The sequence below is a fragment of the Pristis pectinata genome, chromosome 4 (assembly GCF_009764475.1).
Source record: "Pristis pectinata isolate sPriPec2 chromosome 4, sPriPec2.1.pri, whole genome shotgun sequence".
In the NCBI taxonomy this organism is placed as follows: Eukaryota; Metazoa; Chordata; class Chondrichthyes; order Rhinopristiformes; family Pristidae; genus Pristis; species Pristis pectinata.
In genome coordinates, this window is record NC_067408.1 from 105,015,799 (window position 1) to 105,032,506 (window position 16,708).

Genomic DNA, 16,708 nt, shown 5'->3' on the forward strand with positions numbered 1-16,708 from the left:
GCTCAACCCAACCCCCCACCCCCAAACCCAATGGCATCAAGTCCAATCCTTGGGCCTACATCAGGCCTAGTCCTTGATCCCTGGTCCTCAGTCCTCAGGTCTCCTAGCTATAACAGCACATAACAGCTCTGACTCCTGCTGCCCCTCGATCTTAAAAGCAACTATAGCACCTGTGAAAGGAGATGGGGAGGTAGGAGGATGGAGAGAGATATAGCGGGGGGTGTGGATAAGAGATGAAGAAAGGGGGGAGGAGAGAAAGAGGGCCAGAGGGTGGGAGAGAAAGGGACACAGAGTGGAGGAGGAGGAGAAGGAGGGAGGGAGAAGAACAGAGGTGTGAGAGCGAATGAGCAAACTATCGCCCTCTCACCCCACATACCATCTCTCTCACTGACACTCTCTGTCTCCCTCTTTTTCTCTCTCTCTCTTTCTCCTTCTATCTCCCCCTCTCCCACTTTTCACCACCCTCCACCTTTCTCTTTCCATCTCCATGCTTTTTTCTCCCCTATCAAGACCAGACCCACCTATTTGGCTCCTAATGCCTCGATGTTAACAGCCCACATTACTTTCCTACATCACTGTTATTTGAGGACTGCAGGTAAGGATGCACCTCCAAGCTTTGCATTGTGAGCTTTTCAAACCTTGGAATCCTTGATAGACACGAGTACAATTACAGCATTTAAAAGACATTTGGACAGGTACATTAATAGGAAAGATTTAGAGGAATAGGGCCAAATGCAGGCAAATGGGGTTAGCTCTGTTAGGCAATTTGGTCGGCATGGACAAGTAAGGCTGAAAAGCCTGTTTCCGTTCTATACGGCTCTATAACTCTAGGCCACCAGCTTTTAATACTGTGCATTGCCTGCAAAATGAGGAGCTCTCTTCAGGTGGACAATTTATGCCAAGATGCTGGGAGTTTCAGGAAATGTGTATTCCCAAAACTGAAGTCCCCAGAAGGAGTTGGGTTTGAGGGAGAAGAAGTGGGAGGGGGACTAATATACAGGAGCAACTTGTACACTGGATTTTATTGAACCTTTCTCCTAGCAGCCGATTTCTCCTGTTCACTTCAATAGGCCAACTGTACTTGCACCAGGTTCAGTGAACAGACTTCCCAGCCAGAGAACTAGCAAGTCTGTGGAAATCTGCACTGCTTAGAAGTTGCCCAGTTACAGACATATCCACAGGCAGGTCATTGTGTAGACACAAGAGACAGCAGATGCTGGAATCTGGAGCAAAAAACAAACTGCTGGTGGAACTCAGTGGGTCAGGCAGCATCTGTGGAGGGAAATGGACAGTCGATGTTTTGGGTTGAGACCCTTTTTTGGTGTCTGAGGCATTTGGTGACTGAACGAGTCCCCAGCTGAGGTGACAATCGACATTGGGAAAACTTACCCGTGGGCACAAATGTATCAGCTTTCCCTTTCTAGCTCCTTGAAAATGCATAGAATTTCAACTTATCCACTAGATAAAGGGTCTCAACCTGACAAGCCAACTGTCCATTTCCCTCCACAGATGCTGCCTGACCTGCTGAGTCCCTCCAGAATTTTGTCTTTTGCTGCAGCTCATTGTGAACCTCTGCGAGATAGTTGCCCCTTCAAAGTGACAGTTGCAACCAGTCTGTCTTCACAAAGTGTCTGCATGTGTGTGCATCTTACAAAAAGCACCAGACAGTGATGACTACGTATCACACTTACTCTTGCATAAATTTCCTTTTCAACTTTGCCTATTATAAAATTCCTATCAATATTTATCATGGAAACCAACCATATAATTACATCACAATGTAGTTACCATCACCTACCAAGGGCAATGCTGTAACTTCAGTTCTGCATCTCCTCCCCACATTGGAGTGAGGTTTCACTGAGAAGTACTTCTCCACATCCCAAAGTGTTGTGTCTTGTGTTATTTACTGATAAATAATAATTCAAAATATATTTATATAAAAATAAGAGCTGAATGTATGACTTTGACATGGTCACTGAATTGCATTGTGTTCCAACTTTCCTCTTTGGCTCAGTGCCAAGCTGACTTGAAGGTGACAACTGATTATGATTGTGCAGTGCCACAGGAGGGTAAGTAGTAATGGAAGTAATTAAGTAGTTAAGAATGGAAGTCTTATAAAACTATTGTCTGTCTCTCAAGTGAAGAGGTCGCTTTGGGATTGCTGAAAGCATAATTGGGAGTTGAGGTAGGCAACAGTTAAAGGGACATTGATAAGCAGAAAGAGATTGTATCCATAGCAATCAGTGTGACAGCAGATTACACAATGGAAGGAGCCATTCAGTCCATCATACTCTTCAAATGGAACAATATGCACCAGTCCTCTACTTGTGCCTACCTTGCTTCTGACTCAGAAGGTTATGGGTACAAGCCACAATCCAGAGGTGTAATTACACATTCTAGGCTGAAACTTGATTGTAAAATAAAAGAGTATCGCACTGTTGGAGGTGCAGTTTTACAGGTATATTAACCCAAGGCCCCATCTGCTATGATGTGAACACTCAAGATCCCATGGTATTATACAGAGAGCAGGGGAGTACTGCATGATATCCTGGCCAATCATTACCCTTCAATCAACATCACTTTAGCAGATTAACTGGTCATTTATCTCATTGCTGTTTGTGGGACTTTATTGTGTGCCAATGGGTTGCCATTTACCACACTAACTGCACTTGAAAAATGCTTTGTTGGCCTCTGTGTGACTTACTGAGAATATGAAAGGTGCTATACAAGTGCCAGTTCTTTTTCCTGTGGATGGAATCAAAGAAACAGTTAAACGTTCAGAGTAGAACACTGCAGGAGTTGTTTCCCTGAAATTCCATGACAAAGCAATAATGCCTCCCTCAGATATAAACCATAAGCCGTGCTTTATTAATTCCTCACTTAAATTGAATGGCAGCTCAGTGGCACAGCTAGTGGAGCTACTGCTTCACTGCTCCAGCCACCCGGGTTCAAACCTGATCTCTGGTGCTGTCTGTATTGACTTTGCATGTTCTCCCTGTGACCCGCAGGTTTCTTTCCACATCCCAAAGGTGTGAAGGTTGGTAGGTTAACTGACCACTGTAAATTGCCCCTAGTGTGTAAGTGAACGGCAGGAACTGGGAGGAGTTGATGGGAATATGGGGAGAATAGAATGGGACTAGAATGGGGTTAGTGTAAATGGATAATTGATAATCAACACAGGCTCAGTGGACTGAAGGGCCTATTTCCGTGCTGCAAGATTCTATGACACTATAACTCCATGGTTGATGTATCCAATGGTATACTCTTGCTGTATTTCAGATGACCGATCCACTGTGCTATTGACGGATTCTGACTTTGGCGAGGCTGTGAAACAGAAATCGCTGACGGCAACACACACTGTGCATTACCATTCAGTCTCACAGGCTACCGGACCTCTGGTCGATGTTTCAGATGCCCGGCCAGGAACCAGTGAGTATTTTTGTCTTATGTGTTGTCTTACAGAAGAGAGGTGGTAGGGATGGTTATCACGGTTACAAATGAGCTTGATCGGCTCTTGGCTTCACTCATGGTTGGAACAGGAGTTCTTACTTCATCGGCAATGCCGGTACTCAGGCGAGTTTCAAGATCCCTCTGTAAACCACTTGATTCTGAAATCCCACTGAGTGGATGCTCGTCCCACAACTGGCAGAACCACCAAGACAACAGTCTTGAAGTTATAGCGCCATTTTCTTCCATAGAACTTGAAGGATATTTCAGATATGAATTACTTGCATGGTAAGTAGAACGTGCATTGGATGGAATGTGATCTGTCCCGGGGAGGGGCCCTCTGGATTGCTGTAAAATAAAATTTCCATTTCCTGTACTGCATTCCTGATGATCTTTCTGAGTGACTCTACCAATTGAAACATACTGCTGTCTTACCACTCCACGACCCAGCTTCAATCCTGAACTCGGGTGCTGTCTGGTTGGAGTTTTCACATTCTCCCTGTGACCATGTGGGTTTCCTCTGGGTGCTCCGGTTTCCACCCACATCCTAAAGATGCGTGGCATGCTAGGTTACTTGGCCGCTATAAATTACCTGTAGTGTAGATGAGTGGTAGAATCTGGGGGGGACTGAAAGGAAATGTAGGGAGAATAAAATGAGATTAGTGTAAGTGGACACCTAATGGTGGTTTGGACTCAGTGGGCCGAAGGCCTTGTTTGGTTTGGTTTGGTTTGGTTTATTATTGTCACTTGTACCGAGGTACAGTGAAAAACTTGTCTTGCATACCGTTCATACAGATCAATTCATTATACGGTGCATTAAGGTAGTACAGAGTGCATTGAGGTAGTACAGGATAAAAACAATAACAGAACACAGAGTAAAGTGTCACAACTACAGGGAAGTGCTTTGCAGATAGACAATAAGGTGCAAGGTCAAACAAGGTAGATTGTGAGGTCAAGAGTCCATCTCATCATATAAGGTCGGTGCCGTTCAATAGTCTTATCACTGTGGGATAGAAGCTGTCCTTGAGCCTGGTGGTATGTGCCCTTAGGCTCCTGCACCTTCTGCTTGATGGTAGAGGGGAGAAGAGAGAATGACCCGGGTGGGTGTGGTCTTTGATTATGCTGGCTGCTTCACCAAGGCAGCAAGAGGTATAGACAGAGTCCATGGAGGGCAGGCTGGTTTCCGTGATGTGCTGGGCTGTGTCCACAACTTTCTGAAGTTTCTTGCAGTCCCGGGCAGAGCAGTTGCCATACCAAGCCGTGATGCGTCCAGATAGGATGCCCTCTGTGGTGCATCGATAAAAGTTGGTGAGTGTCAAAGGGGGCATGCCAAATTTCTTTAGCCTCCTGAGGAAGTAGAGGTGCTGTTTCTATATTATATACCTCTAAGACTCTAAACAAGTCTTGGGGCAGATGTAAACTCAGTCTCAATAGAAGTTAACTTGCCAAATCCACCTGACTATAGCATCCATGATGTCAATGAAAGACTATATAAAATCGCATGAGATCTATCATTAATCAGTTCATGCAATCATTTCCCTCCTCAGCCTTCTCCTCACCAATTAAGCAACAGTTAAGATAATCAAATGCAACATCGGACTTTAGAAGTGAGAAACTTCATTATAGAGAAAACCATGTTTTAGTCATGGAGAGATATAAGATAAGATACCTTTATTAGTCACATGTACATCGAAACACACATGTACCTTTTGCGTAGAGTGTTCTGGGGGGCAGCCCGCTAGTGTCGCCATGCTTTTGGCACCAACATAGCATGCCCACAACTTCCTAACCCGTACGTCTTTGGAATGTGGGAGGAAACCGGAGCACCCGGAGGAAACCCATGCAGAAACGGAGAGAACATACAAGCTCCTTACAGACAGTGGTCGGAATTGAACCCGGGTCGCTGGCACTGTAATAGCGTGACGCTAATCGCTACACTACTGTGCCTGCCAGAAATAGAAATAGAGATGGAAATAGACCCTTTGGCCCATCAAGTCCAAGCCGATCATCAATTGCCCATTTACACCAATCCAACATCCACTTTATATTCCCATCAACTCCACCCCCACCCCAACCCCAACCCCACAACCCAGATTCTTCTATTCGCCTACACACTTGGAGCAATTCACAGTGGCCAATTAACCTATCAACCCACACACCTTCGGGATGCCTTTACTCTTTAGCTGAGCTTTTGGCAGGTTTACCATCTGAGGCAAGACTGAGTAGACGAAGCCTATATTCTATATTCTGTATTCCAAGCCTATATGTCCGCTGCATGTATTTTTATTCAAGCCTGCCAGTCACCACAAGTTCTGAAAGAACTGCAGCAGCAGGCTTTTATCTCACCAGCAATTCATGGGAAACTTCCACAGAAATGTGAGTTGAAGATTGATGGGTTTGCCTCAGCCTTAGGGATCAGAAAGAGAAATCAACGCAATTTCTTCCCACGTTTACAACTCACAAGACAAATGTTCTGACTCTTACACTTTGCCTTGCTGGAGGTACCTCTGAGATCAATGGTAGAACATTGCATCTCTTAATTCATTCTCACTGTCCCAGGGGGCAAGGTAGAGTGAGAGAGAGAAAGCTGCATCAATTTTCAGTGAATAATTTGCACTCTATGCTGGTGCTGTGAGAGTGTTAGAGGAAGGAGAGCAGAACTTATTTTTGCTGTTGATGTTTAAAACCTATCCCTCTTCTCCCTGCCTGTCAAAGGAATAAGGTTGCAAAAAAAAAATGACCACTGTTCAGGATTGTGCCTAATTATTCCCTCTTTGTACATGGGTCCAGACAGCAGTAGCAGACCCTCTAATCATTGACAGTCAAAAGACCCTGCCCTCACCCTTGAGAGCAAGGAGAGGGCCTTCACCCTCCCTAGCATTTTATTATGGGGTATAGAAGCGTAGAAAATAGGTGCTGGAGTAGGCCATTAAACCCTTTGGGTCTGTTCACCATCTAATATGATCATAGCTGATCATCCACTTCAGTTCCTGTTCCTGCCTTCTCCTTATAACCCTCAATCCTGTGATCCTTTGTACATGTGTTCATGAGTGTGTGTGTGTGTGTGTGTGTGTGTGTGTGTGTGTGTGTGTGTGTGTGTGTGTGTGTGTGTGTGTGTGTGTGAGAGAGAGAGAGTGCTCACGCATGCTTGAGTATGCATCAGCTGTTTTCACTGGAAGTCTCTGCATCCTCCAGGGCAGAAACAACTTGGTTTCTTTTACCATAGTTTGGTGCATCACAATGTCAAACATCTCACATCTACATCATCAGCACTTCTCAGCACCACTAGGATTTGAACTGCTTTCTCCCTTCCATCACCTTCCTCTCAAAGAGAATCTGTTCTGTTTAATGTTTCTCCTCCTTTGTTTACACTCCCAGCTTTATCTTTGCAAGGCTCCTGTATGATAGGAATTTTCATGGGCACAGGACTACTGAGCCATTTGATGCAATTAACTTAGCTCAGCAACAACAAAAGCTCTTTGGTTGTGAAAAGCTTCTGAAAAGTCATTTTCAGAAGAGAGACCAGTACCATTTTTGAAACCATTTTAATTTTACATTTTTTTGTTATGGCAGCATCATGCTAAGGGATCAGTTAGTGCAGACCAGTACTTGGGGATACCGGCATGGTTTTAAATTATAATCACTGCGGTTTATTTAAATATAAATAATTCAGAATGCTGCAGAAAATAACTTGAGTCCTTTTCATGAAATTTTTATGAGTTTTGTAGGGAAAATTGGTGAAAAACTATACACTTGCATTGGAAGCAATTCAAAAGGATTCACTCAGTTGATTCCTTGGATAAAAGGCCAGACAGTATGATGGCACAGCGGGTAGGGCTGTTGCCTCACAGCTCCATCATCCCAGGTTCAATCCTATCTTGAATGCTGTCTATGGAAGCTTGCACGTTCCCTCTATGATCGAGTGGGCTTTGGCTGACTTCCCAAAGATGTGCTGATGTGTCCATTTTACCAGTCACAGGGGAGTTGATGGACATGTGCTTTATCTTATATTCATTTTCAAGATCTGAGTGCCACTAGCAAGGCCAACATGTATTGTCCATCCCTAATTTGCCTTTGAGAAGGTGGTGGTGAGCTGCCTTCTTAAACCACTACAGTCACAGGGTGAATATGCAAAATCCACACAGACAAAACCCCAAGGTCAGAACGAACCCTATCACAGACATTTCCTCTGCTCTCTCTGCCTTCTCCACTCTGCAACATGCGTGTTTTCTGGTTCTGATGAAGGATCTCCTGTTTCTTTCCTGCTAACACTGCTCGACCTGCTGAGTGTTTGCAGCATTCTCTCTGCTAGCCTGGGATAAAGGAAAGAATGAGCAGGTTAGGCCTATCCTCATTGGAGTTGAGAAGAATCTTGCCCAAACCTATAATATTCAGAGGGGATTTATAAGTTAGATGCTGTTTTTCCTCCTGTCACATCTGGAATGAGGGGATAGAAATTCAAATTAAGGGGTTGTCATTTAAGGCAGAGCTGAGGAGGAACAGCTTGTCTCAAAGGGTCATGACTTTTTAGAACTCTCAACCGCAGAGAGCTGCAGAAGTAGAGTCATTGAACATATTCAAAGCTGAGAGAGTTTTTCCAACTAAAGATGAGTCAAGAGCTGTGGGGCACAGGTAGAAAATGAGTTGAGTCCAGGAGAAAGAGTGCAGAAAAAGATTTATGAGGATGTTGCCAGGACTCGAGGGACAGGGTTACCGGGAGAGGTTGGGCAGGCTAGGACTTTATTCCTTAGTGCATAGAAGACTGAGGGATGGGGTATATAAAATCATGAGGTACATAGACAGGGGAATGCACACAGTCTTTTTCCCAGGGTAGGGGAATCAAGAACTAAAGGGCATAGGTTTAAGATGAGAAGGGGAAGATTTAATGGGAACCTGAGGGGCAACTTTTTCACACAGAGCATGATACGTATTTGGAATGAGCTGCAAAAGGAAGTGGTTGAGGTAAGTACAATAACATTTAAAAGACATTTGGACAGGTTCATGGATAGCAAACGTTTAGAGGGATATGGGTCAAACATGGGTAAGTAAGTCGAGCTTAGATTGCCATCTTGGTTGGCATGGACCTGTTGGGCCGAAGGGCCTGTTTCTGTGCTGGTTAACTATGATGCTATCAAATCAGCCATGATCTTATAGGTGTTTGATGATGCTAGAGGCTGACTCTTGCTCCTATTTCTTATATTCTTATTAGCAATTTCATCAGTTTTCTATGAAATTCAGATTGACATTTCTGCATTATAATTTTCCCTTGTATTATGAGCATGCTTGGTGCCAATTTTCCAAGTGTCAGAGGCCTTCTTTAGCTTTCAGTATAGAAGTTAAAAGGCAATTTTCTGCATACACACGTTCCTGTCATCTAGAGAAACAAAGGACTGCAGATGCTCGAATCTAGATGAAAAACACGATGATGCTGGAGAAACTCAGCAGGCCAGGCAGCATCCGTGGAGAAAAACAGACAGTCTGTAGTCGTCCTCTGCATCTTCCCATTGCCAGTCACTTCAACTCCTCCTCCCACTCCATCACAGATATGTCAGTCCTCGGCCTCCTCCACTGCCAGGAGAATTCCAAGTGCAAACTGGAGGAACAGCACCTCATTTTCCGTCTTGGAACCTTGCAGCCTAATGGCATGAACATTGAATTCACCCACTTTAAGTAACCCCTACCTGTCCCACACCAACTATGCCTCTTCTTTGCTTCCCTTTCCTAACCTATCTTTTTTCTACCCCCCTTTGTTCCTCCTTACCTTTGACCCATCCCCCGGTGGATCTGCTCTCCCCTCCTCCCCCACACCTGCCTATCACTATCTCTTACCTGCATCTACCTATCACCACCCTGTGCCCACCCTGCCTCCCCTCTTTGTCCACCTGTCACTGCTCTTCTTTTCCCTCCTATATGTTGGGCTTCCCCTTTTCCTATCTTCAGTCCTGAAGAAGGGTCCTGACCCAGAACGTTGACCTCCTGCTTTTCTCCATGGATCCTGCCTGGCCTGCTGAGTTCCTCCAGCATCATCGTGTTCCTATCGTCTAGGTGGGGTGAGGTTACTGCTTGATAATAAAGATGATTCTGTAAGATGTATTCACAGTGACACACGCACATGACATCAGAGTGCAGTGGCCCTGAACCTGCACCGTAACTTGCTAAGAAACTTGGTAAGGGTTCAACAGCTGTGCTTTCTGTCTCTAATTACGAGAATGGTGAAGCTGAATTGGGCAGTGTGTGCACAGTGCTAATTACATCCTCAAGCCATAGTCTTTTCAGTCGAAGTTTAAATGGACTGAGGATAAAGGAGATGGATCTACTGTGTAATTACTAAAAGGAGTCATCAATTAATCCCGAAATGCAGGTGACAGATCGCTGATCATGTGTGTCATGATGTGAAACTGCTGTCAGTCATTGGCTATCATTTTATGGGTTTTATGATCTACAGATCCCACAGCTCGCAGGAATGCAAAGGGGGTACCATCAGCTCGCAATAGATACTCCAGCCAGTGGACGTTGAACAGGCCCCACCCCACAATGTCTGCTCACACTCTGACGACTGACTGGAGAATGCCAACGCCACATGTGGCAGGATCTGTCGATAAAGAGAGCGACAGCTACAGTGTCAGCCCATCACAGGACACAGGTAACACAATGTTCTTACACAAGAGCACTCACCGGATGTTATTCCATACTATTCCCAGCCAGAGAAAGGAGCAGATTTCAGAACTCCATTTATACTTGAAAAGGTAAATAATAGTAATAAGACATGGGTATTCTACAGCTGACTATCCTCTATATTCCTGGAATATACAGCCTGCTTCTGCCCTGGCTGAGAAGTCTTCAGAACATGCTGGGATTCATTACTGGGACAGATGTTCAGCCGACCCTGAGTAAGCCAGACCCCTGTCTGTGGACTATGTAAGATGGAGATGAGGAGGAATTTCTTCTCTCATCGGCTTGTAAATCTTTAGGTTTCTCTACATCCCAGAGCTGTGAAGGTTAAATTATTGAATATATTCAAGACAGAGATAAATGGATTTTTGGGCTACAGAGGAACCAGGGGTTTGAGGAACAGGCAGGGAAATGGAGCTCAGGCCAAGATCAGATTGGTCAAGATTTTATTGAATGATAGGACAGTCTCAAGGAGTAGTATGGAACATAGAACCGTACAGTACAGTACAGGCCCTTCGGCCCACGATGTTGTGCCAAACTATATGTACACCTCCTCCATGATCAATCTAACCCTTCCTTCCTGCACAGCCCATAACCCTCCATTTTTCTTACTTCCATGTGCCTATCTAAGAGCCTTTTAAATGTCCCTATCGTATCAGCCTCTACCACCACCCCTGGCAGTGCGTTCCAGGCACCCACCACTCTCTGTGTAAAGAACCTACCTCCGACATCTCCCCTTAACATTCCTCCTCTGACCTTAAATGGGTGTCCTCTGGTATTGGCTATTACCACCATGAGGGAAAGGTGCTAGCTGTCCACTCTATCTATGCCCCTCATAATCTTATACACCTCTATCAAGTTACCTCTCATTCTGCGTTGCTCCAAAGAGTAAAGCCCTAGCTCGCTCGACCTTTCCTCATAAGACATGTTCTCTGGTAAATCTTCTCTGCACTCTCTCTAAAGCTTCCACATCTTTCCTATAATGAGGTGACCAGAACTGAACACAATACTCCAAGTGTAGTCTAACAGTTTTATGGAGTTGTATGACCTACTTCTGCTCCTGTTTCTTACATGTTTATATTTGAATGTAACTTCCAGCATGGTCCCAGGAGCAATCTTCTGCTGTTAGCCCAGTCCCACAGAGTGAAGTGCAGCTGGGGACGTCCCTCAGTATTAGTGGCCTGTTGTACCCACAGGCAGTGAGGGCCCTTCCCCAGGCTCACTGGCTATCAAAGCTGTCACTGGTTTTGAATTTCTTTGTGAATAGTTTGTGAGTTCCTTCGATATGAGCAAACCATTCAAAAACATTTCTTGTAGATAAGCATCATGGTCGACCTGGACGAAATGGCCCAAGTCTGCCTATCTCTGTACTTCCCATTTGTAGGATTTACGACCCGTTAAAAACTAAAACTATTGTTCAAGGTATTTGTTATTTAAAAAGCTAATTACAAAACTAATCACACACCTAAAAATAATTAAAACCTTTTTATTTATTTAAGTTAAAATCAAGTAGAAAGCTCTACTTATCTTCCTTCCAGAGCCATGTTTCTATATTATTTCACAGGCCCATTGCAGGGTCACTAGGCAAGAGTTCCCAGCCTGAGACCTTCAGAGGTTGGTACTGCCCTGTTAGGTGTATGAGGATTCCGCTGGCACAGTGCAGATGCCACACTCTGGAGTAACCCAGTTTTGGGCTTTCCACCACAGGTTTGAGCAGTTCATGGCAGAAGAGCTGCTGTAATATTAACATTGTGCTAGACTGAGAATGTCACCATAATGTTGCATTCTGACAGAAACAAAGGATTTGCAACCATGCAACACATTTTAATCGTTTGAAAATCTTTAATAGCGTTGAAATGCTTTTGAACGTCAGAAATTAAAAGAACTGCACACAGTATTTTGACAGCCTAATAAGATAAGATATCTTTATTAGTCACGTGTACATCGAAACACACAGTGAAATGCATCTTTTGCGTAGAATGTTCTGGGGGCAGCCCACAAGTGTCACCACACTTCCGGCGCCAACATACCATGCCCACAACTTCCTAATCCGTACGTCTTTGGAATGTGGGAGGAAACCAGAGCACCCGGAGGAAACCCACGCAGTCACGGGGAGAACATACAAACTCCTTACAGACAGCAGCTGGAATTGAACCCGGGTCGCTGGCGCTGTAATAGCATTACGCTAACCGCTACACCACCATAATTAGTCAGGAATGTCAGCATTCCCAATGACGTCCACATTCCATAAATGAATAAATGAAAAAAAAATTAGAAACATAGAATGTGGGCTACAGAATTACATTGATTGGCTGGTGAGGTGAGCAGAGTAATGGCAAATGGAATTTAGTTCAGAGTAGTTGCTGGCGCTGTAATAGCGTTACGGTTAAAAATATCAGTAAAATTAAAAAAGAAAAGTACATAAACAGTTATAATAACAACTTTTAAAAGATGGTTGGACAGGTACATGGATAGGAAAGGTTTAGAAGGATATGGGCCAAATGCAGGCAAATGGGACTTGCTTGGATGGGCATCTTGGTTGGCATGGACCAGTTGGGCTGAAGGGCCTGCTTCCGCGCTGTATGACTCTATGACTCTAAATGCACATAAAAAACTTAAATATTAAAATCAAACAATAGCTCCAACTTACCCTGGGTCTTTGCAGCCGTTCTGCTCCATTGAAATGAAAGGAGACATTGTTCCTGTTCCAGGTCTGACCCGGGTAGCTCAGTTACACAGCTAGTTGAGCTGCTGTCTCACAGCTCCAGTGACCCAAGTTCAATCCTGACTTCCAGTGCTGTTTGTATGCAGTTTGCACATTCTCCCTGTCATCATGTGGGTTTTTACCAGGTGCTCCAGTTTCCTTCCACGTCCCAAAAGTGTATGATTGTCAAGTTAACTGGCCACTGTAAATTGCCCCTGATGTGTAGGTGAGTGGTAGAATCTGGGGGGAGCTGATGGGAATGTGGGGAGAGTAGTGTAAAAATGGATGCTTGATGGTTGGCAGGGACTCAGTGGGCCTGTTCATGCTGTATGACTCTATCCTGGAGTACGTGCCTGTGGGTAGATTTCCAGCAGTATTGTCTGCAACTTCACGCTCTGCTGATGGTTTCCAAGAAAAGTGCAATATCCTTCTGGAATATCACAAACAGCTTACTGCAGTCTTCAGCCTCTGTGTCAGCATGAAATCACAAACTCGCTGACCATTATGTGGGGAAATATCAGTGGTTACATGGGTCAATGTAAAAGTATGGAGTATAGAAGTCATTTGGTCCGTCAAATCTTTGCCAACTCTTTAAGAGATAGTCAATTCGTGCCCCTGTTCTGAACTTTCTCCCATAGCTGTATGGAACTTCCCTTTTTAAGCAATTACCTTTGGAATGTCACAATTGGATCTGCTTCCAGCACCTTTTCAGTGAGTGTATTCCAGGTCATTCTAGCTGACTGCATAAAATAAATTCTCCTCTTCTCCACTCTGATTCTTTTAGATACCTTAAATCTCAGGTTTCTGGTCATATAGCCAATGGAACACATTCTTCTTCATTGACACTGTTAACCCCTGGATCAATATTAATATGTCTATTAAATCTCCCCTTTTCTCTTGCCTGCTGTGAGACAATACCTGGAATACTGCATAAGTTTTTGTCTCCATATTTATGAAGGGCATACTTGCTTCCAAGACAATGCTGAGAAGGTTCACTAGGTTAATTTCTGGATGAACAGGTTGTGAATGCTCCTTATATGATGCTATGTGCCTGTGATGCTGCTGCAAGTAAGTTTTTCATTGCACATGTGCACACATGTACAATACTTGTGGATACGACAATAAACTCAACTTTGACTTTGATATATGAAGAGAGACTGAACAGGTTGCACATAAACTCCCTGGAGTTCAGAAGAATAAGATTTACTTGTGTTGAGGGGGATTGACAGGGTGAATGCTGAGAAGATGTTTTCCTTGGTGGGGCTATCTAGAACGGGGAGGCAGAGTTTAAGGCAGACATGAGGAGGACTTTTCTCTCTGGAACTCCCTATTGCAGAGAACTGTACTTGCAGTGTTATTGATTGTATTCAAGGTGAAGCGACTGCCCATTTCAGTCAGAGATGAGGAAGATTTTTTTTCTTGCAGAGGTTCATAAATCTTTGGAAAACTGTGGAGGAGGTCATTGAATATGTTTAAGGCGAAGATTAACAGATATTTGGGCTACAAAGGAATCAAGAGATGTGGTGAGAGGGTAGGAAAGTGGTGCTGAGGCCAAGATTGGTTCTACCAGTCTTATTGAGTGACAGAGCAGGCTCAAGGGGCTGATTGGCTTATTCCTATTCCTGTTTCTAAGTTCTTAGGTTCTTATCTGTTCTAAAAGTAACAATCGATTTTTTATAATCTCTCCACATCATTGTGTCTGTTGCCAATTGGTAATATTCTAGGAAACCGTTCTGCCCTCTACTAGGTCTTCCTCAGGGTTGCACCCAAAACTGTACCCTAAACTCCAGCCAGTGCTTTCTAATACTTTAGCCTTGCTTGTTGTTCTTTGTGCTGTGGCAAAACTTGACAGCAGGCAGAACCGTGAGTATTTGAAGCTTGATTTGTGATGTGTTTTTCCCCGTTAGACAGAGCTCGGAGTAGCATGGTCTCCACTGAGAGTGCCTCCTCTACATACGAGGAGCTGGCAAGAGCCTACGAGCATGCCAAGATGGAGGAGCAGTTACGGCACGCAAAGTTTACAATCACGGAATGCTTCATATCGGACACATCCTCAGAGCAGCTGACAGCCGGGACCAATGAGTACACTGATAGCCTAACATCCAGTACTCCCTCTGAATCAGGAATCTGCAGATTCACTGCGTCACCACCAAAACCTCAAGATGCTGGGAGGGTGGCAAACATGGCAGTCCCAAAAGCACACCGACCAGGTATGGCAAAATGTTACGGGAAAGTATCCAAAATAGCTCATTGTGTCCCAATGGTCAGAGAAGATTCAAGGAAGACAGATATGTCAGCTAATTCTCAGCGCATGATGTAGACCTACAAATTCACCTCTGAAGGGTTAGTGTTGGGATTGCACCTCATCTCTTATGATGTGGTGATGAATGTGGTTCTGTTTCCCAGCTAACTACTGCTGGGCCTAGGTGTGATCCATAGTGAACTAGTGGTGAGCCAGGATGTGATCCATGGTGAACTAGTGGTGAGCCAGGGTGTGATCCATGATGAACTAGTAGTGAGTTAGGGGGTGAACTAGTGGTGAGCATGGATGTGAGCTATGGCAAACTAGAGATATGCAGAGCCATGGTCTACAATGTAACTTCGGATTAATAGCAGATTTAAAATATCGCTAACCATCTTTTATTTGAATGTCCATTATTAGAACATTGTTATGCAGTTGTGCTCTTTCTGTTTATTCATTCATGGGATATGGCTGTTGCTGACAACAGCAGCATTTATTGACCATCCTCAATTATCTCTACAATGCGGAGGCAGTTAATGGATAATCACTATTGTGTTGTTTGGAGTCACGTATAGGTCAGTCCATGTAAGGATTGCAGATTTTGATCCCTGAAAGATGACAATGAACCAAATAGGGCTTTATGCCAATCCAGTGGTTTCATGATTACATTTCCTGAGAGTATTTTATTCAATTTCAATTTAATTAATAATTTTAACTTAAATTTTCCCAGCAGGCATGATGGGATTTGAACTCGCACCTTTGCATCAATGTTCCACAGCTGTCGCTGCCAGCCCAATAACTCAACCACCATGCTATGCTGTACCCCTCAATCCGGCCAAAATGAAGGCAGAATAAATAGAACTCTGCCCTCTGAGGGCTTTGAGCAAACGGAACAGATCAATAAGCCCAATGGGAATTAAATATTTAGCAGGCAGCCACTCAATTAAGCCAAGGACTTATTTTTTTGGAATGTTTCTGAGCAGCGTCACTTGCCAGGGGCAAACGAATGAAGAATAGTTTGCTTTTGCTCAAGCATTTTTCCACTGTTGTCATATTAGTGCTGTTAAACTCAGTCAAGCAGCAGAGACTGTGAACACAACTCCTACCTCAGGCATTCTGTTCTCCGCCTGCGAAACTAATGATAGTTCTTTCTGCGGATCAATGTCCCCGGAGCAGTGGGAATATCTGGGCACAGAGATGTCATTAGTCAGCATGTCACCAGATATTTTGTATCTACTATTAATCTCACTTACTTAACCCCTCCTGGGCTGTTTCCACCCATGTTTTCTGCTGCACTTGTGGCAAATCATGTCCATACACCCATTCCTAGGGCTGGTTACCTTCAATGCACATTGTATCATAGAACTGAACAGAAAATGGGCAATCAGTCCATGTTGGAGACATAGTAGACTGCAGATGCTGGAATCTGGAGTAACACACAATAAGATGTAGGAACTCAGTGGGTCAGGCAGCATCTATGGGGGGAGATGGACAGTCGACATTTCAGGTCGAGACCCTTCAGCTGGACAGTCCAGATGAAGGGTCTCGACCCGAAACGTCGACATTCAGTTCCACTTCATGTCCATCCTAGATGCCTTTGAATGCTACTGCTGAGTTTTCATCCACTGAGTTTTCAGCCTGTG

At 44.2% G+C, this 16,708-nt stretch overlaps 1 protein-coding gene across 1 annotated transcript in view; it reads left to right on the forward strand.

The window, feature by feature from the left end:
- Positions 1–16,708, forward strand: part of LOC127569020 (cell adhesion molecule DSCAM) — a 530,455-nt gene that overhangs the window by 504,848 nt on the left and 8,899 nt on the right. Inside the window, exons 30-32 of the mRNA XM_052013277.1 lie at positions 3,280–3,429; positions 9,893–10,090; positions 14,731–15,033. Of these exons, the coding sequence (XP_051869237.1) occupies positions 3,280–3,429; positions 9,893–10,090; positions 14,731–15,033 (651 nt within the window). The remainder of the gene's footprint in view (positions 1–3,279; positions 3,430–9,892; positions 10,091–14,730; positions 15,034–16,708) is intronic.